This window comes from Tribolium madens, unplaced genomic scaffold (assembly GCF_015345945.1).
Source record: "Tribolium madens isolate multiple individuals breed KSU strain unplaced genomic scaffold, Tmad_KSU_1.1 Scaffold_1;HRSCAF=32;Tcas5.2_LG8, whole genome shotgun sequence".
Lineage (NCBI taxonomy): Eukaryota > Metazoa > Arthropoda > Insecta > Coleoptera > Tenebrionidae > Tribolium > Tribolium madens.
This window is the reverse complement of record NW_025400984.1, coordinates 5,887,672-5,908,833: the sequence shown is the minus strand read 5'-3', so window position 1 is coordinate 5,908,833 and position 21,162 is coordinate 5,887,672. Positions and strand designations below refer to the sequence as shown.

Genomic DNA, 21,162 nt, shown 5'->3' with positions numbered 1-21,162 from the left:
AAATGTGTACCTCAGTTCTTGAGGTAGTAAAAAATAATTAAATCTAACAACGTAATTAACATCGGGTCACAAACATAAATTTTGTTGTCATTATTGATGTGATTAAATTTATTCTACTGAGTGACATTAATGACAGTATTTGTGTGAATCGGCCTTTAAATTAAAGATGCATTTACAATTCTACAACCTACTTGATATGCATATTAATATGAAAAAGAGTATAGATTTACGCTACGTGATTGCCATTGCCACAAGTTTGTCTTAGTTTACGACCTTCTACCTAGCAGACCCTTCACACCAACAGACTTACGAAAAAAAATTAACTAAGGAAATACCAAATGTTCTTTAAATCGGACTGTTTTTTTCAATATTTGCTCCCAATGTTAAAAAAGGGGAAATTTAAATTTATCACAATGTACAATGTAGAGGTAATGTATAGAAATATTAAGATGAAGTATGTCTAATAAAAAAGTGAATAATCTTTTAAAATATACGAATTTCATGTATTTTTTTATAACTAAAATAAAGGAAGAGATCATTAAATCTCCCGCCATTATGCCAAATGGCAGTGTTGATGGCGCCTTAATCTTCCGACCTTTTCCAACAAGGACAGATTCAATTCTATTTATCTCTCTTTTCTATAACTTCCCCTTCTCCGTGCTTGTCACTTTTTACCTAACCAGCCTAACCTCAAAAACACTCAATCTAACTGTGATCTAAAATGAGTCGTTACGCTAAATATGCCGATTTAACGAAACTATCGACTGAATATGCAAGACGTATGTTACGACTTAGTAATAGAATATTTGGTGAAGTCGCCCGCCCTACTAATTCCAAGTCAATGAAAGTGGTGCGAATGTTTAGTGAAAAACCCCTCAATTTGAGACGAGAAGTCACACATTACTACCCTAGGCATATAGAAACTGGATGGTTGATGATAAAACTAAGACATTACGGTTTGTATAGAGACGAACATGCCGACTTCAAAGAAGAAATGGAACGAATGAGAGTTCTTCGTGGCAAAGCGAAACCAAAGAGGCAACCGAGGAACAAACAGCAGCAGGAAGAAGAAAAGAAAGAATGATTTTGTATATGTTATATGTTTAGTTCTTTAGTCGTAATAAAGTTATTTGACTTGAATTATTATTACCTAATAAGTATTTAAAAGTTCCACCTTTTAGAAATATGGTGATTTTTATTTTATAGTGTTGGCAACTTCGGTTTTTTTTCACTTATTTTTAATTTTTTAATTAAGTGTTGATTGATTAGTTTTGTAAAGTATGGGGAACTAGGTACGCCAATAATTATTATTTTAGCTCAGAGCACTTTCATTCTGAGATTCAGTTATTTTGTTCTCCTTTTGTTAGTGTGCCCTGTTCAGGGCTACCACAACACAAATGCTATCTGTCATTTTCGTCAAACATGGCCGCGTGTAGCTGAAAGTTATCGCGTAGTTTTGAGAAATTCGATTGTGTTCCGTTACTTTTTAGTCGTAAAAAAGTGAAATGAACGGTGACGGTGATAGTGAATCGTGGTTATCAGGATGGGAACAACAATGTGCCGATTCGGTAGACGAGCAGCCCGACTTCGAGCAATCCCTTCGTGACGAATCCGAGAATTCTCATACGCGAATATGGACTGCTTTTCAAGACTCAGCCGCAGCTATAGCACAGTTGTATCGCGGTAAGTCTCCCGAGCCCCGTTCACGGTCACAAGTAGGCGGATTCCCAATCGACCACCGACATCTTGTTGACATTCTATTGATCAGCTGTGGCAGATTTCCATTCCTAAAATGCTCCTTATTCCCCAGATCGGGTTACAGGAGAACCGGCGACGCTCTGGTTGCAATTTCAGACAGCTGCGGGGACAGTTACTTCGTTATATAAAGGTAGGGTCCAGAGGTCAATCAAACAATTTGGTAACTGACTCAATTGCAGAATCTTCAGAGGGGCTGCGGAAATCCAGCGACTTGGCGAAACAATGCGGATACCAAAAACGAAACAAGGAAATACTCAATTGGGCCAAGCGGAAACGGCGTTTGATTTGCAGAGAGGATCTCCTCGCCTACCTCTCAGGAAAGCTTCCACCTAAACCCAACCACCACCACCAGTACCATCACCACAACCACCACAGGTCAGTTTCTCCTAAACCCAACCTCAATCTCCTGTACTCGCATTTTAATTATGGTGTGTTCCACAGTAGGATTCCCATGTCTCCTCGCCCTAGGAACATATCGCCGCCTCCTGGAGTCTCTCCTCCAGAATCTTTGGGTCTTAATAGTGAGTTACACACCTTCAGGGAGGCCTTGGCGCGATCACCCTTGTCTTGTATTGCTCGCGGCCCCGATTTGTGCGCTTTTATCACAGGTGAAATGGCTAGGCATTGTAAACGACCGGCGAGTCCTTCCGATGTTACAATGGACAGTCCTACACAACAAAAAAGACCTCGTTATATGTGAGAAACGTCATCAGTCCTGCAATTTTCCTACTCGTTCAATAGTTGCAGTTGCCTTCCGTTTTGTATACAGTTTTTCATTTGATTTTTGGTGCTTTTAATGTTTTTTTTTACGTCTGTGATAATTGCCTGAACTTATTATTTTTTTTTTAAAGTAGGAATGCGGTAATCTCGGATTTTAGGGGATTGAGGTAATTGGTCATTCTTTTAAATAAATTGTTTTTGCTACAAAACGTGCGACGTGCAGGAACGATGGGGTAAATATCCATCATTAAATATTCAGTGAATAAAAGTAGTTTATTATTCATTAGATTGTAAGGCAATGAAAAATAATACAAAAAATTGGCCATTACGAAATTGTAAATAAGTTCATCTTTTGTTAAATACTTGTTGAAAATTTCTTATTGATTTTTTTAATCTTATAAGACAAATCATTATATTGTAATATAGAGGTGCCTCGGTCGATTTTTTATAATATGAAGCCTTCCAATTTTTTGAGAATTGATATATATTCAAGACACAGACTGCCACTTTATTATATTTAATTAATTTATTTATATTGAGAGGTTGAGATTGTTGATATCGGGATTTTTTTTTGAAAATCTTTTATTTAAAAAGATACCGAGTCTCAGGTTTGCTAAATACGATCTACATACACGACTTTATATTGATTTATCTTGTATTCCAATTGTTATTCTGTATAGTTGCAAGATTCTTATTTTCAACAAGTGTTAATAGACTGTACGAATATTTGCACATATTTATTTAATTAAAATTAGTTTTTTTAAACCTTTGTTACATTGTTTCGGTACTTTTAAGATTCAATCATGTTTTTGATTTCTTCAGTGATGTAAGTGTTCTGTAAATTATTATTGGTCTAAATATATATATATTGGTCTAATTACATTACAAATATAAATATTACCATTTTGTCAAAATTCCTTTTCCTCTAGTAACTCGATCTCACTCCACCATCAAATTTCAAATGGGGTAAGTACAGAGAAGGTTATTTTTATAAATATATATTTGAATTTTTGAATTGTAATTTTTAAATTTTGCACATATTTCTAAATTGTGAGAAAACGGTTATTATTAATTATTCACGAAAGGCTATTAACACGCAAACCTACATAGAACGATGCTATTCAAACCGAGAAGACAAAGTATTAAGAGGGGAATTCATAAAACCAATATGTAATAGGCTTATTACACTTAAAATAAACTCGATAATTTTCATATTACGTCTTTATTATATGAAAAGCGACTACAATATGATACAATACATGTTCAGAAATTTGAATATTGAAGCTAGAACTGTTCCCGAACCTTCACAAGCTTAAAAAATCGTAGTCGAGCTACAATTTCCAATAATTTAATAGGTAATAGCCGGTAAAAGCCGGCTTCAGTCAATTTATTGCTAAATTATAACATAGTTCTAAAAATAATAAAAAACATACATCACATAATTGACTTGTCTTAACTTAGTCTAATATTGCAACTGTTACCTTAAAATATAAAATAGATAACAATGATTTTACACTTTACAGGACTGGAAATAACAACGTAACTATACGACTAATCCAATAAATTCAGTTTACTGTTGGTTTTCCTGAGCTGCGCTCGCCATGGTATTATGTTCGTGTCTTCTTCAGGTTCTTCCTCTTCCGTTTGATTGACCGTTTCCTTAACACTTTCGTTATTATTGATATCTTCGGTCGATTTCTTTTCTTCTGGTTGGGTGGCCTGTTTTAGACACTCATGTGTTTCTTGGATTTTCAAAGATCGGGGATCATCGACCACTTTTGGGGTGTATATTGTTGACCTAGAAAACAATCAAAATTTTGTTTTGACATCAATGAATTTAGTACCTCATTCTGTTTTCCGCCTCTTCTTTTTTCTGCATTAATTGACGTTTCCATTGTGGTATGGCTTGCATTCTTTTTTCCTCTGCCTCTCTCAACATCTGCTCTTCGAGCTCTTTGCGTGCTCGCTCGGCCGCTTTCTTCGCCAACATCTGGCGTTTCCAGGCCGGTATGACGTTACCAGTGTTGTCCTTATCAGGAATCTGCAACCACAAATTAGATAAAGTAAAGTCACAAAATTGACTAAAACCACCTTTTCCACGAATTTGGTCGCAGTGAATTGTTTCGAAATTTCGGTATAGAGTTGTTTTTCGCGAGTTTCTTCGACTTTGGCTCTTTCGATTTTCAGTTTTTTTATCCCTGGTATGTCCTTTGAGAGTTTCAATTCAGCGATTAGGTCCGTTTTTTGTGCCAAAAACGGCTCACTTGGGAGACACTGAAGACTCATACTTCTGGTAGGCGCCGAGAATGTTTTCGAAGCGACCATTTTGTCCGTTCTTCTCAATTGCACCGAATTTAAGTCCTGGATACTGATGGCAGAGAGTGGTTGTTGCTGTTTTTTAACTGTATCGGTGTTGGTTTCAATTTTTCCGTTTTGGTCGATTGGTGTCAATTCAGGTAAGGGTGGTGGCGGTGGTCCTTGAATATTCTGAGTTTCTTTCTCTTCAGCAGTCATAACCACTTCCTCGCTCTCCGAGTTGCTTCTAATTGAAGATGCTGATGATCTTTTATCGCTGATACTCTTCAAATATTCAGAGGGTTTGATCAGGTTGTTCGAGTTGGCACTTCCGGGGAAACTCGGAGGGATGAAAGGTAGCACTCTTTGCTTGTTGACCAAGTTGGGTCCGTGCTTCTCGGTGTCTTCGGTATCGGTGCTTAGACTAACAATGGTCAGATCTGAGCAGGAGGAGTTAAGTCGACGAGTCGCTGAAAGAGTGGTACCATTAAATTATTCGCCTCTCACTCCTCGTATTTGTAATTATAATGAAACGGAAAGAGATGCACAGGATGACGCTACACGACCGGCTACGGAACCTTTTATTATTTCTGGTTTGATTGGTAAGTGTTATAAGAGTGAAATTCAATTAAAACATGTGTTTGCTCTTTGGTAGGTATATATGGGCTTTTTTGATGGTCCAATTAGTGTAATGTGTGGTTTTAATAAGGTTCAAATTGGGTCGGTTGGGAGTTTTTGGAGCGTTGGTTTTAATATTTATACCACTTCAATTATAATTGCAACCAAATTGCCACTTCTTATTTAACAGTAAATTAACGTTTAGGACAAACAACTGTGTAATGGAGACGATTTACGCAAAAATCTGGGTTTTGTCGCCTTTTTAACTATACCTACGCTATAACACTTTTTCGCGAAAATACAAGAGATGTTATATCAAAAAAATAATTAGAAGAATTTGATTTCATTTCATTTCTAATCGTCAAAAAAGATAACATCGATTATGTATGTACAAAAGTGCAAACTACATATGTACTTCATCTAGAGGAAGATTATGTTGAAACATAAAAATAATTTTGTTCTTTTGGGAATTTGTTGGATTTCCTGCCCCTGTCTTTATAAATAACTAACTGGTATTATGACAAGAAATAGATTTTCTTTTTCCTCTATGTCACTATTTAAAATTTATACGTAACATTTTGATGCTTTTACTTTTATGATTTTTGTGTTAATTGTTTGCGAAACATTTAAATAGTTATTTTATTTTTTTAAGTGGATTAAACAATTATGAACAAACTAGTTTACGTAATTTAGTGACCCCAAATTTTGTCACAGAGATGACCTCACATCGAGCTTCATATAAATTTTAAGTTTCAATGATAAAAAATTAATTAAGTTATTTGTAATGATTAAATAAATGTGATTTATTTCATATTCACAAAGGATCGAATTATAGTATTTGCTTGGTAATCATTGTTATTAATTAAAAAAAATATTCTTAAAAACATTTATTAGTTTTATTATTTTCCTTCAATGCAGTTTATAACATAAAGATTTCTATAGTTGGATTTTTTTTAAATTTATAACAGACATCAAATAAAAGAGTTTGATGGAAAACCGTTTCTTTCACTTTTTTTTAGAAATATTATTATGGTGTGGAATTGGATTTGAAGAGTAAGATGCTTATATGCAGACTGGATTATAAAAAAAACGTTTCAAGTAATAACTAGATACATTATTTTTAAAGATATGACAATACTTTTTTGATCAAAGTTGATCAGTTAATTGTGAGCAATTTTTTGGGATAGACGCTCGATTAATACAAATAAATGACAATAAACTGTGCAACTTTGTTCCACAGAATTATTGTCACATTTAAAAAAATAATGGATTTAACACTTGGGGGTTTGGGGCGTTTTTTAATATTTCGTGTAATTAATTTGAATAAAAATCACTACCTAGTTTTATTAATTGTTAATGTTACAATAAATTTTCTAATTAGTTTTTTTCCTATTAGTGAGTAATAATAATAACAATAATTTATGCAATAGTGAAATAGCAAAAAATGAAACAAGTTGCAATGTACTTTCTTATTCGTAGTTCCTTATTTATTTATTTTTATTATTAAGTCGTAATTGCAATTAATCATTACTCGTATTGAAGAAAGCTTTAATGATTCCCCAACGAATTTATTAAAAAATAACATATGAAATAATGTAACATGTGACGTCTAATAAAGAAGAAAATTAAATTGGTGTGATGTTGAGAGGTGTACAATGTCGGACAATATAATCGCGTGTATTGTAAAAATACGGAATAAAAATCAAGGAACACATTTTATGTTTTTTAATTTGTAATTTTTTTTTGAAGTTTGAAAGTATTTTTAGAAAAGAGGTTATATTCCCTTCTTATTTCCATCTGTTTTCTACTCTTAAAATTATGCTTTTATTTAAATTGTATTAGTCTACAACTGCTTTTATGCTATAGCCGAGGCTATAACGCTCCTCCAGTTTAGAGAGTTTAAGAATTACTGTAAGGGTAACGCCATATGAAGTAAAAGCTTGTTTTACCAAATTTTATGAAAAAGTCATAAAATGTCAAACCTGTGCTCAGATTTTATTGTCCGTAACTGTACATCTTATAAACATAAAAAATACCATAATTATGACTCAAAAAATTTTAGATATAAATCACGCTATACTTTTTTTTTACATGTTCAAACCAAAAATAGGTTGCAATCAGTTTTGTAAAAGAAATTTAGATCATTTATATGAGTTTGAAACATTTGACAATTTGATGACTTTTAATATTTGCGCGTAATTTGTCTTTGAATGTTACTGTTTTGTTGACCCTTATTTATTACTTACTTAACGCCGAGAGCGTCTTACACATCCCTTTCGCAATTTCCGACGGCTTCAACGTCGCCTCTTCTACAATTTCCACAACTTCGGCCCCCCTAGGCTCATCCTCTTCACTTATTTCCTTCTTCTCACTAACCGGAGGTGGCGGAGGTGGCGGCGGCGGACAAATATTTCCCGGCGTCGACGTCACCCTCTTCAAGACTTTCGCATTTGGCGTCACGTTCTTCGGCGGTACGGAATGCCTCTCGCCCAGTTTGGTCTTCTCCCCATCCTCCTCCTCTTTCTTCTTTTCGATTTTCTCATATTTTTGCGGTTTGGGCAAAAACTCGTTGGTTTTATTATTTGGTGTAACCTTCACCACGACATTGCACCCAGAATTCGACGAACTTGCCGACCCGGAACGACTGTGTGATCCGCTGTCGCGCGATCGCGAACGAACATTCGCTTGCTTCTCCGTTTTTTTGTCGGACTCTTCGCGGACTAAATAGATGTCTTCGTAGTCGTGGTCATGGTCGCCGGAACGTTCCGATAGGTCCGAAGATGAGAGGTTCTCGTCTGACCCCGCTCCGCTGCTGCTGGAGTGTACTTCCACTTTTACTAGAAACAAACGGTGGTGACCGTGGGGAACAATGCAAGGTGACTCGATTGTCACCGATTTCATGCCAAGCAGGGGAATACCCCGGAAATATAATTTTCGAAAAATCATTCTTTTTCTGAAGCTTTTTTATTGTATTCTTGTGTTTGCATTGCGTATTTCTGGAAAAAAATTACCTGTGAGGGCAGAGAGAGGTTGCCTTTGGGGCGTCTCGAATAAATCCTTGACTCTGTTATAGATCACTTCCTGGGGGTTGTGCAAGTAGAATGATTCTCCGTTGATACTTTCATTTGAGCTGGTTTCAGAAGCACTCGAGGCGCTGTGTCTGTGATTATTCATGGGGTTGATGTACAAACCGTCTTGGGGGGCATGTGGAGCTTCCATGGTACGTCCTCCAATGGGAGGGTGGAGATAAAACGGTTCGGAATTGTCGTTCTCAGCCGGTTTGCAGCTCGAGCAATCACTTCCGACACTATTCCCCTGCAAAACAACCCATCAAAAATTTTCGACCGGAAATTCGGCACCTACTACCATATCGAAATTCACAAATAGAATGACTGGTACAATCGCCAAATCGGAACAATTTCTCCCGTCGAGAGAATCTAATTGCGTGTTATTAAATTAAAAATCAAATTTCTAATAACTCGGATTAAAGCTTGACGTTAATTTGCATTTTTTCGGTTATGTAAAGTAATTGGTACTCACCCTTTTCAACTGCTCGCTTTTCCTGGTACACGAGCAAGTCTTCTTTCCATCTTTGTAATCCGGCGTCGTCCCGTGTTGCACCAGCACATTCAAACACTACACAAATTAAAATCACGAATTACCAGCAATGGTACTAATTACCTCGACTTGTTGATTTTCTGCGGCATCATTGATGGGACTTTTACCATATTTATCGAGCGAGAGTCTCGCACCATGTTTGAGCAGCCAGCGGACAGTCTCGAGATGCCCCCGTGAGGCAGCGAAATGTAGTGGAGTCGCCCCATCACCGTCTCGTAAATTGGGGTCCACCCCCTGCTCTTGTATCTAAAAAAATGTGAAACTACTAGTTTATTTAAAAAAACAAACTCACCATCCATTTGACACAGTTGAGACACCCCATCTGAGAGGCAGCATGTATGGGGGCCATGCCGTCTTTGGCGCGGACGTAGAGTGAGCCTCCCGCTTCCAAAACTAGGAACTTAAGCACATCCAAGTGGCCCTCCTGGGCGGCCAAGTAGACCGGTGTGACATCATTGTCCATCTGAGTGTTGGCACTGAAACAGTTGAGTTTGTAGAGTGTTTTGTGACATTTCGCGAGGAGTTTCATTACGACTGGTTGAAAGCTGTTTGCGAAACAAGCGACTAATCAATAATTTATTTTACAATATAATTATAATTGCAGCCCGTAATTACTCGAAGATTGAATCTTATGCAACCTAAGCGGATAATTAAACGAGTCTCTGGTGTGAAGTGTGTTGAAAATTGAAAAAAATTTTGTTGACAGTCTGATTCGTGAAGAACTGTACATATTTTTTGGTCTGGTTTCAAAGCGGAAATTTGCGCGTAGGTCGTTCTGTCGTAACAGTTTCTATTATTTTCTAGTCTCGAGTAATTGGGTGCTTGGTGTTTTTTTAGAAAGGTGTTTCCTTGCATTTAGAAAAACCTACAAGACTGGGTCTAGCCTGTAATAAAGCTATTTGTTAAATGACTAGGTCATAAGATAAAAGAATTCGATTCTTAGCACCGATTAAAGAAATTGCTCGTACTGTACTTTGACAGTGGTCGCGATTATTGTCTTTTTTACTGTTAAATACCTTACAATTGCATTTTTCTTATAAATCATCCATTTAAAAGGTTAAAACTTTCGATTTTGTTTGCATAATTTTTAGAACGTTTTATAGTAGGTATAATTCTTGTCATTTATAATTACCCTTCCATTAAGAAAATCAACTTCCTTGTGAAAGAATAAAAATCGAAATAAAGGTCGTTTGCATAGCAGGAAGGTTTTTAATACCGGCCTTCAAAGACTGTCACTACTGACAAGTTTTAAATTACATCAATGAAATGACTCAGAAGATGTCACATTCTAAACCCCTTACCGTTGGACACAAACTGGTTAGTGGGGTTAGAACATGACGCGTCCGGGAGCTTCCAGCTTTATTCGTTTGTGGCGATTGACTTTTTCAGCCTTATTAGGTAGTCCGTCAGAAAACGATTTATGCGAGAACATTCCATGCTGCAAAATTATGCAAAGTGAGATTTTTTTCGTTTTAATGTATTAATTTATTTTTTATTATTAATTGAAAGTTTTTTGAATTATAACGCGGTGCAAATCATGTTTCGAATATTATTTATGTTAATTTGGGCTATATAGCTGTCATTTCTGAGAAAATGATTTGTTTATATGTATGTAATTTATAACACACGTTCACCATACGTTGAAAGTAATCTTTCACCGTTAAAAATATGTAACAGTATTTGGAAAAATTTTTGTTCGAGTAAAACTGGAAGAGAATATAACGTGGTTTATTCTACGAATCTTGTTTTTTACATTATTCCAATTAGGAATAAAAGAGAAGGTATAAAACTATAAAAGTTGGTCAAAAATAAGAAAAAACGTGAAAAAGTAGTATTTACCAGACAGGAATGGTTTACATTGTTGATAGGTTTATGGTGAAATTAATCTTTATTTATGGGCTTTGATTAACATAACGGATGTCTTATTTTCATTAAAGGTTTTTCTGGGTGGCCATATGTGGGAGTTTATTAATAGATACAAGTCTTTTTGATAAAATATAATACACTCATATCAATTTTAAAAAATTTTTCTTTGAGTTATTATTATTAATTACGTTATCAATTTTTTTTTAGCGTAGTAGGTACTCTTTAAAAATACCATGAAGAACATAAGGGCACTATGTAGGCGGAGATTTGATGAACCTACAACTAGGGGCTGTTTAGTAATGCCAATGATGTTTTTTCTTCGCTCCACTCACAAAAATTTGACCAATAATAATAAGACTTGAGGTTTTGAGGTATAGAAGATAACGAATGATAAAAAAGATAATGATAAAAAGTTCTTAATTTAGAACACTTAAAACAAAATGTATCTAATACAGAAATTTAAATAAAAAAGTAAACAATTAATCTAAATAGAAAATCCAGTAAGGATTCAACCGAAGATTCAACGCATTTTAAATTAAAGAAATCGTTTTATTTTAATTTGCATATTAAGTTTCCAAAAGAGTGCTTTAACGAACAATTTATCGTTTCACTGTTGGTAGCATTTAACATTAATGGTAACGTATATCAAAAACGAAACCTCTATAATTATTTTTTTTTGTATTTTTGTCAAAAATTACTGCAGCTGCTAAACCCAAACGGTTTCTCTGAAGACAGTTAACAGGTCATAAAAATCGTCTCTGTAGTGTAAGTTAAATTGGTACAAACGAGTAAATTAATGGAGTAACTATAATTAATAACAATTAATTGTAAATTTAAATAAAATTGTTCGTGTTTTTGAAACTACATTTGTAAAAAAATATACAATAAAATTCATTTTGTATTTTTTAAAGGCAATTATCATTCGAAACTCGGAGATTCCAAATTTTCTCTTTGATTTCTTAAAGATTGTATGTAATCGCATTTTTTACACTAATTATTTCAAGTCGAAAAGTGAAACCCACAGTAATTATCGGATGTAGATATCACTGCCCATGCAGTTCTTCACAAAATTTCACATAAATCACTGTTTATCTCACTTATTTACTTCAATTTTCCAACCAATTTGTCCGTAACACTTGTAATCCCATTCCGAAGCTGAGTTATTTAATCAGTGCATTTACATTGCGTGCACTAGTTAAAATTGCATGTTGTCCTAACCTGCCACACTAAAAGCATAATTGCATACTATACGGAAAAATAGCCAATTGGGGCAATTACGTTCGTGTTTATTGCACATTTTGCATCGCCAAAAGAGGAAGGAAAAAATGCGCTCATCGTTTCTGGTGCAAGAAAGCGTTAACATTCGGCCATTCGGCACAAAAAATCAAATTCAAATAATATGCAAATTTTGCGCCAACTTTCTCAGATCAAAAAAAAATTCCAAATTGGAGATGCGTCACTTTCACTGGGTTTGTTACGGTTTTCGGGACACGTGACGCGTCCCGTTGTTTATCACAATTAAAATTTTACTCTCCGGTGATCCGGGTGTTTGTCCGATAAATAAAAATCGCTACAAAAGTGGTTAAAAATTGTTCCGGTGGTACCTTATTCGTGAACTCCGGTGCCTCATCTTTCTACAGGTTGGTCTGTGTATGACGCTCGACATTTTTGGTTTTGCAATTAAACACTAATCGACCGGTGCAATTTGTTTGTTTCGCGCGCGCATCACATGCCACTCAGCTGTCATTACCGGTACTATCCCCGGATCGGACCGACAGTTAGTACGGTACTACCTATACAATGTTAGAGGAACTCGTAAAGAAGAAAGTTGCAATCTTTAGGAGGGGATCGACGCCGTGAACCATTTAAGTTTGTTTGTCGTAGCGCGAATTATGATTAAAATTTCAACGAAATGTTTATACCCAAATGCAAATTGCAGAAAGATAGGGATCAGACTTTTAACAAGGAAAAGGACGTTTTGTTTGAGATTTAAAAAAGAAGCTATTTTTATGTAAATTTCATTAGCTTTTTCTTCTAATTAGTTTCGAGTTAATGTATGAAACGGGCGCTATTATAACTGAACAAATATTACATGAGTAATTTTTAAAGCAAATTAGAAACTGTAATACTCGTTAATTATTTATTAAAATAATCATTAATTTATATCGTGGTGATCAGTAATCAGTAACACGAAGGGGATTACAACGTGTAATAAGCTAGATTTGTTTATAACCAATTCTGAAATATTTCTCTAATTGGACAATTATTATTTACTTGCTTTATTAGAAAGATCTGCTTGAGATTTGTGTCACGGAAATGTTGCTCGAATCAGCTTTTATTTTTATATTCGAAGCATAAACTTTACATAGTCTACAAGATTTTCAATTTCTTATCTCGGTTTAGAAGAAAAAACACTCATAATAGAGGTTTCAATTACATGATAAATTAAAGTTTTAAGCATCAGATAAATTAAATATTTATTCACCTGAACTATTTTTAAATACACCTAACTAAAGAACCAGCTACATACCATGACTACGGCCTCAAAAAGTGATTAATGGTAGTTTTTGAGTTAATATTTTGTTGGTATTATTTTAATTAATTTAACTCATATTTTATTAAATTAATTGGAATTAAGTTGTCAATTATTTTGCATTATCAAACGTCAAATTTCTCGCGTGTTAACGTTTAATTACAATTTATTTTTAATTAGATATACGTATTTTAATTATATGTATTTGAAATGTGAAGTAATTGATTGATAAAGTTATTGAATTTGAACCAAAAAACAAAAAGAATATCGACCTTTCGGCACGGAATTGTTTTTCGTACCTATTTAAAATGGTTACTTTAAATTTGAAATTAGTTCGATTGTGCTTACGGATTTTTGAAATAAATAACTTGAAATTATGATAATGATTTTGATAAAAATACAGGGTGTTTCACATAATTTTATGAGACCTGTGCCTGTAAGATGCAATCAATATACATATTCCGATACGAACTCGATTACAAATTTTGAAAAATTGGATAATCTTCTCTAGTTTGTTCACCCTTTCAAAAATTACAACATTTTTAGTTTGTTAGTGAATAAGATTGATAAACTATTCATGCCGTCTCTTGATAGAACAAATGATAATTGTTTCTGAAAAACTGCTGTTTATGACTATTTATGAAACAGTGATTAGTTTGATAACCACTGTCATGGGTTTTCAGAAATTAAATAATTAAATCTGTATTTTTTGTATCTAGTTTTTTGTGAATTTTGTATACTTATTTGAGTGCGTACATTAGGCGCAAGCCTCGAAAAGTTGTGCGAAACACCCTGTAGAAACAAATGTTAAAATTACGCTGCAACTACGAAAACATGAACAGATTGTTTTCTTTTCTTGCTTCACTAAAACAGGATATTTAGGTATTGTTTAGATTTGTCTTTTATTATGAACTTTATTTTAGTTGATCCAATTGCATGAATGTCTAAAGATAAAAGATTTTGAATGTTGTTGGTATTAAGCACACTGTGTAAACCGTTACAATCGCTATTATCAAAGTTTTTACAGCGTGATACGTGTTTAATGTACCCCCACGGCACTAAATTCGCAAGCAATTAGTTGAACAAGAAAAATTCTGAAGGAAAGTTTGACATTAATCTGAGTAATTTCAACGCTGAGACAAGCGACAAGCTTCCAAACGACTCAAGAGATTAACTATTGTTGTAGAAGAAATCGCAAGTAGACGATAATTTTGATTTGAAAATTGAAAAGTAGATCTTACTTTCGTTGACACTTTCTAAATACAGTTGTCGTAACGGCCCAACATTGAATAATAACGACAACGGTACGACATTTTCGAACATAAATGCACAATAAATTATCTGGGAAAATCGACGTCGACCCAGATATCGGCCATTTAAACCAACAGATGGTTTATGTTGTTTTCTACAACCGTATTTAAACTGTATCGGACTTATTATGCGATTATAAAGGGCTCATTGATAGCAATTACTTCTAACTGCTTCGTTACGATTAGAGCAATTAAAAGATTTATTTTATAAATCAAAGGACCATGAAGTGGGTTAAACGTTGGGTAAATAAATAACCAACTTAATTACATGCAAAAGTGATCATTAATTTAATTAATTCAGACGACTCTCTCTTATTCTGATTAAATTTTCATTGTTGCCACCGAGGAAGAAAAACTAATTAGCTAGCGGTAACATTGAACTTAACCAAAATCGGAGAAATTATCTAATTGTTGTCAGCAAGGTTGGGAAAAATGTCTCGAAGTCACGCAAGTACCATTTCGAATTATCTTTTCACAATGGATAAGTTTGGACAATAAATCTACCGCTAGAGAAGAATTTCGAGAGATATGCCATTCGATGTTTGCTTGAGTCGAGTAATTAAATAAAGAAATTTTTAATAACAATAATGTTATCAGTATTTGCTTTCCCTTTGGAGACAGTTTTCACAAAAGCAATCAAGTCGAACTTAAAAAAATATGTTTTTTCGATACGGATATTTGACGTAGCTTTACACATTGACACTGATTTTCTGCCTCATTACATTTTCACTTTTTTGTTGACCCAGCTTGAGTAAAATGAAGACATTTACGTCTCATTGCTGTTGCCTTCATATTAATAACGAATGTGTTTTGAAATTATGACAGTAATTCTTGTGATATCAAATGAAAGTCAAAAGCATTGATTTAATTAATTTGAGTGTCTTAAACACAGAATATTCAATGACTAGTAGTTTCAAAGCTCGCAAATTATTGCAGTTTAAGGCGTTTTCAATTAAACTTTTGTGGTATTTGTGTTAATTAACTGACTTTACTTTTTAAAAAAATACATCAAAACATAAATAATGTAGTTGTTGGTCAGAGAAAGGGTTTTGCAACAACTAGCTGCAAGCGAAGTAAATGTTTCGATTTAGATTGAAAAAAGAAAGACTATTTATGTGATTTATTATTATTTTTTTAATCAAAACTTGCAGCATCACTGCTTAAGGAGTCCCATAATCAACCAATAAAAATCCAATCATGATGTAATTACCGTCACAAACAAACATAAATTTGTCGTAATTGGCAGCGAGAGCGGCAATTATCATACTACATCATAATTACCGTACTTCTGGTACATCTTCTCGTGACGGCATCTCAATTAATTTGTCGAATGTTTTGACGGAGCGTAACGGGGCTGGTACGAGAAATTCCGGAGCCTTACCTCAAGTCCGGAGTCGAGTCGACCAGAAGACGGACGCAGTCTAGACATCCTCTGGCGGCAGCGTAATGGAGAGCTAGAGTGGTGTTCGTGGGGCGATCTAAGGCCGGCATGTTGCTGCCGCCGCGGAATTCCGCCTCCCAAAGTAACCAGCGAAGAACGTTCAGCCTGCCGTGTCTGCAACACATAATGCAAACCTGATTTGTTGGTTGACTAAGCTATTGCATTCTAATGAGCGCTTTAGAAAGCGATGAATCTAGCGTGACTGACTTCACATTTTTCAAGTGAATCTGTGTATTTTTCAAGAATTTGAAATGATTTTTATTTTAAAATAAAATGTATACAACAATTAAGAAATCATAGAAAATATTTTTTTATTTAGGTTACAAAGATAATATACAGGTGCGCCAGAGAAAAATGCCATGTAGGTAAAATATCAGGAACATGAAAAAAAATGTTTAAAAATCATCTAGAAAATTTTCGAAGTTATGATCTCAAAAAATAAATGTGAAATTTTTTTGACAGATAAAATTTTTAAAATATTTTTTCCATGTATCTTATCTTACTTGAAATTTTTATTTTAACAGATCTGAACAAACAGGCATTTGGAGGCACTACAAATTAAATCTTTTTTTTTTAGTTTCTATAAGGATGATTTTTTTATTTTTACGAATTGAGGTTTAAAGTAAAACAACTATTTCTTAAATTTCAAGTGCAAAAATAGTCGTTTATTGTTAATTTTTGAATTAGATTTATATTTGCTTGAATACCTAATAACTCGAAACTTGTTTATTAATCTGTCGCAATTTATTAAAGTAAAAATATTTAACATCCGTATAATATGGTTAAAATTTATTGTCCGAAACGGTTGCCTACTATATTTAAATAGATAAAACTTAATTACTTACCACTAATTATTACCTTAAAAGTAAACAGTTTGAGAAAACGTTACAATAATAGTAATTTAGCTTACTTGGATAAATTATTATTTAATTATGAGCAAGCTAATAAACATCTTTTGTTAATGTGTTAAAATGATGAAAAGAAAAAAAGTTTTGTAAAAATTGAAGAGAAAAATATATGACCTAGATGAATCATTCGGAAATAGTTATATGAAGAAATTTTCTTCAAACTTTTGCTTTCAGTGCCATTTTAAACATTATTATCTATTAGCAGTTGATTAATTGGCTAATGTAAAAGACAAAAAAGATATTTGCTTTTATTTTGTATGGGTATTATAATCATTATATTTGGGTGATTTGTTGTTTAAGTTACATATTTTATTCTTCGACAATCAAAATTTACGGTTTTTCTCCTGTGTAAGGAAGTTTTGACAACTGTTTGGCATTTCTCAATACGAAACGTTTGATTATTTTTAACAGATTTAAAGCCATTTTAAACCTTGTTGAGTCTGATTCAAAGAATAAAATGTTGTATTCAACTCGTCTTTGTGTAAATCGGTTCATTTATTCCACTTCGTTTAATAATCCACTCGTGAAATAAAGCGTCCGATTTACACTCAAATTCGTCGAATAAATAACAATTATTCTTATAATACCGTTATCCGATTTTAGCCATCATAGTGTTTTTGAATGACAGCCAATTAGCGACATTAATTATTTAAAAATTATTGTTAAAATATATATTTGTAACTTTTAAAGTAATCCAGTTTTGAAGAAAGCTGTATTTTATGCAAACAACAAAAACATGGGACAACAAAAGCTTGTGGTTGTGATAAAATTAAGTTTTTATGTTCAGTAAGTAGGTACCTATATTTAAAAAATAAATGGTAGAAGTAAGAAGAACCCTCGGAGAAACCATTAAGCGTTTTTCGCCTTTCCAAATTAATTAATTTATTACTTGTCTCAGGGTCAAGAAATAAATCTAATCAATGAATATTTTTAAGAAGTAAACAGAATATTTGTCATCGGCGCAATCATTCATTAATTTAATGAATATGCGAAAGCGAATGAATTAAAAAATTCCGGTAGTACACGAATCCTAAATCTTGAATAACATTTTGTTTAATCGAAGAAAGTTTTAAATTACGCATTTACGCCAATTGAATGAAAATTTCATAGTAATATGTAAGTAACTGGTAGTTACAGGAAAATCTAAGTAACAAAAAATCGTTATCCTCTTTAAATGACTTTCTAATATTCCATTAGCAGATGTGTTTATGGTCTTAAAAACTAGCGGCTTCTTTAGTTTTATTACAATCCCAAATTAGGTTTAACCATTTGTCCACTTTCTCTAAACAATAACAATTCGAACTTTGTCTAGAAAAATCATCAGTTTTGTAAGAGTTACATTTATTGCAATTAAAATGATCCGAAAGTCGTTTATCAAGCCGATCAATCTGGTAAGATCAGCTTTCGCAACTCTTTGGATTAATAATTTTTACCGGTTTCTGCAACGGTTTTTGTCCGATAACAGCGTCGTGTCATTAGAATTGTAAATTTTTATGAAATTTTTTAGTTTTAACGACGGAAATTGAGCAAGGATTTTAATAAAGTGCTTGGAAAAATGGGTTGCGCTATGTGGTGCGAAGGTCGAACCAGCACCGTGACATCCTGTGATGGTATCGAAAAAAAAATTAATCGTGTGTTAGTGTCTGGATTTATAAACGGCACGGGTTTATGATTAGTGGGATTCTTAAACCGTTAGTCTGAAAAGCAAAGGCCACGTTCTTGACATGGACAGATTGCAGGTGCACTAAATTGATTCAGGAAACACGTAATTCTAGGCTATTAAGAGGAAAAAACGTTGAAATTATTAGAGAATTAATTTATTTGCAAGAATGTTTAACGCTAGTATTAAATATGTATTAAAAAGACAAAACCGGCTCCTCCACCATTTTTTAAATATAAATTTAGTCTTATAGTCTTTTGAAATTTTGTTAACAAAAAAAGTTATAATGTTTTTTTTTTTTTGGTGGCAAGATTTATTAGAGTTAGTAACAATAATACAAAAATTTCAAATAAGATAATATACCAGGAATATGAAAACATAAAAAAAATTCTATCTGTCAAAAATTTTTGACTTTTATTTAGTGTTAGTGTATATGTTTTTTCATAATTCTTCAGTAAAAGTACAAAAATTTTGCCAATAAAAGCCATAAAATAATTTAAACATAGTTACAATTTAGGATACGGCTTCCTTGTTTCATCTTTTAGGTAATAGCTTGCAGGAGAAAAAAAACATGTAAAATCATTTTTTCAACAGAAATAAAGTCGAAGTGCACAATTTAAACTCCCATAATTTCAAAATTTTTATAGGTAGAATTTTTTTAACATTTTTTCTTACTTTACATTTTTCTCTGTAGTGCGACTTCTGAAATATCCTATATAATTAAAAATTAACATAAGAAATTTAATTACGAGGGCGCCTTTAGTGATCAGCAATTGAGGAAAATATTTTAATAATTTAATATAATATTTTAATAATAAGTTTTTGAGGCACAGTAGAATGTTAATTTGTATGTATGTATTTATTTTTTTATTACTTTTCAATATTTTTTTATTAATTACTTTTAAAATGATTGAACGGTGCATGATGGGTATAAAAATAATAACCATAAACAGTTCTTTACGAAGGAATCAATTATTGTTATTGTTCTTTCATTGCACGTTGAAACTGCATTAACTGAAACCGAATACTCAGCATTCAATTTCCTCTCCAATTTATTTGTTTCTAATGATTTCCGGCATGTTCCAGCGCATGTGGCTCTTGCCCCTTTCCCCCGACATAACAGTAAAATTTTCGATCTATTTTTCAATGAATTTTCGCCGTTTAATGCACGATTTCCTATAATAACGCGAATTACCGTGTGTTTTCCTGGCGATTTGAACGGTAGATTCCGACACGAACACATGTTCTTTATGCATCACTCATGATTGTTGCACTAACGCGATCTTCGAGATGAAAGTATCCACAAGCCGTCGCACCGCTCTCCTCGACGGCCAATCGTTCACTGTTTGTGCATCTTTCACAGATCGAAAACACTCTTCATAACGGGTACGAAACATCCGACTTAATTAAAAAATAAAACGCAACCTTTATGAATATTGATGGCAAGATGAGGTGAAAGAGTTTGTTTTGATTGTTTGGAGTTGAATAGGTAACGAAAAAAGCTGGAATTTTGACGCTAATTGCCAATTTAGTCAATGGCTCGTGCAGAAATGTGCTTGAATTTTGTGACAAAAGATTACCGTCTGTTGTTAAAAAAAATAGCACAGATGCTTAAGAATTTTAAAATGGTTATTACAATAATTTTTGTTTTATTGTGTTTTTTTAAACAGCGATCTTTCTGATTTTTTGAATTTTCACTATGTACACTGAAAATTTGAAAATAATCGTGATGAAAACAGTGATCTGCGATCCAGAAATCGAATATTTTACCACCTAATAATATGATGAGATTGGGTAATAAAAATTACTATAATCTTTTAGTTGGTGAAAAACAATATCAATTAAATTGAAAATTATTTCAATAACAAGTAGCAAACTATCTATTAAAACTAAATAATCCAAGATTACGAAATATAATTATATACAGGACGCGTCAGAACTCGCGCCCTAGAGAAAAATTTCAAGTAAGATAAGATACCAGGAACATGGAAAAAATGTTTAAAAAATTATATCTGTTAAAAAAAATTTACATTTATACAGGCTGCGCCAGAACTCGCGCCCCAGAGAAAAATGTCAAATGCCGGCGCCAATAGGTTGCCAAAAAGTGCAGCCGAAGAAGTAATTTTTGCTTGCATAAGAAAGTTATTCGACTCTTAAATCCACCAATCCTAGAAGGGCACCTCAAGATGTAATTGAAAAATTATATCGGTTGCTAGGTTACGAAAATAATACCAATTTGGCCAGAATTTTAAAAAATAGCTGGTCTACTGTAATTTTGCGTTTGACATTTATCGTGATGTGGGTGACATAACTTGCTAGTTTCCAGTATTTTTCTCGATGAAGAGGTTGTACACGAGTATAATGAGACAGAATCGTTAATTATTATCAACAATTATCAAAAATTATTGAAACATTCTGGAAATTCCTGATGAACC

The 21,162-nt window shown here is 33.4% G+C and overlaps 3 protein-coding genes across 8 annotated transcripts in view; 2 read left to right on the top strand and 1 right to left on the bottom strand.

The window, feature by feature from the left end:
* The first annotated feature begins 646 nt into the window (after positions 1-646).
* Positions 647-1,140, top strand: LOC123003887 (28S ribosomal protein S33, mitochondrial). Its single transcript, XM_044396927.1, has one exon. It carries the CDS (start codon positions 722-724, stop codon positions 1,082-1,084), a length of 363 nt encoding a protein of 120 aa, XP_044252862.1. The 5' UTR covers positions 647-721; the 3' UTR covers positions 1,085-1,140.
* Positions 1,141-1,306: 166 nt separating this feature from the next.
* LOC123003624 (UPF0472 protein C16orf72 homolog) lies at positions 1,307-3,360 on the top strand. 3 transcript variants are annotated; one of them, XM_044396512.1, is made up of 4 exons: positions 1,317-1,683; positions 1,811-1,888; positions 1,938-2,133; positions 2,203-3,360. In XM_044396512.1, exons 1-4 carry the CDS (start codon positions 1,506-1,508, stop codon positions 2,456-2,458), a joined length of 708 nt encoding a protein of 235 aa, XP_044252447.1. In that variant the 5' UTR covers positions 1,317-1,505; the 3' UTR covers positions 2,459-3,360. The 3 variants fall into 3 exon arrangements, with proteins under 3 accessions (XP_044252445.1, XP_044252447.1, XP_044252446.1); XM_044396511.1 differs by having other exon boundaries at positions 1,329-1,683; positions 2,200-3,360; XM_044396510.1 differs by having other exon boundaries at positions 1,307-1,683; positions 1,938-3,360.
* A 331-nt stretch (positions 3,361-3,691) lies between these two features.
* LOC123004501 (espin) overlaps positions 3,692-21,162 on the bottom strand; it is a 28,521-nt gene continuing 11,050 nt past the window's right edge. For 2 of the 4 annotated variants that reach the window (XM_044397820.1, XM_044397821.1), the window contains exons 2-10: positions 16,100-16,273; positions 9,302-9,485; positions 9,073-9,255; positions 8,932-9,027; positions 8,403-8,706; positions 7,638-8,228; positions 4,570-5,243; positions 4,323-4,519; positions 3,692-4,276 (exon numbers count right to left, since the gene is read on the bottom strand). In XM_044397820.1, coding sequence (XP_044253755.1) covers positions 4,030-4,276; positions 4,323-4,519; positions 4,570-5,243; positions 7,638-8,228; positions 8,403-8,706; positions 8,932-9,027; positions 9,073-9,255; positions 9,302-9,485; positions 16,100-16,273 — 2,650 coding nt within the window. In that variant the 3' untranslated portion in view covers positions 3,692-4,029. Of the gene's footprint in view, positions 4,277-4,322; positions 4,520-4,569; positions 5,244-7,637; positions 8,229-8,402; positions 8,707-8,931; positions 9,028-9,072; positions 9,256-9,301; positions 9,486-12,479; positions 12,655-16,099; positions 16,274-19,922; positions 20,055-21,162 lie in introns of those variants that run through there. The other 2 variants (XM_044397822.1, XM_044397823.1) reach the window with 2 other exon arrangements.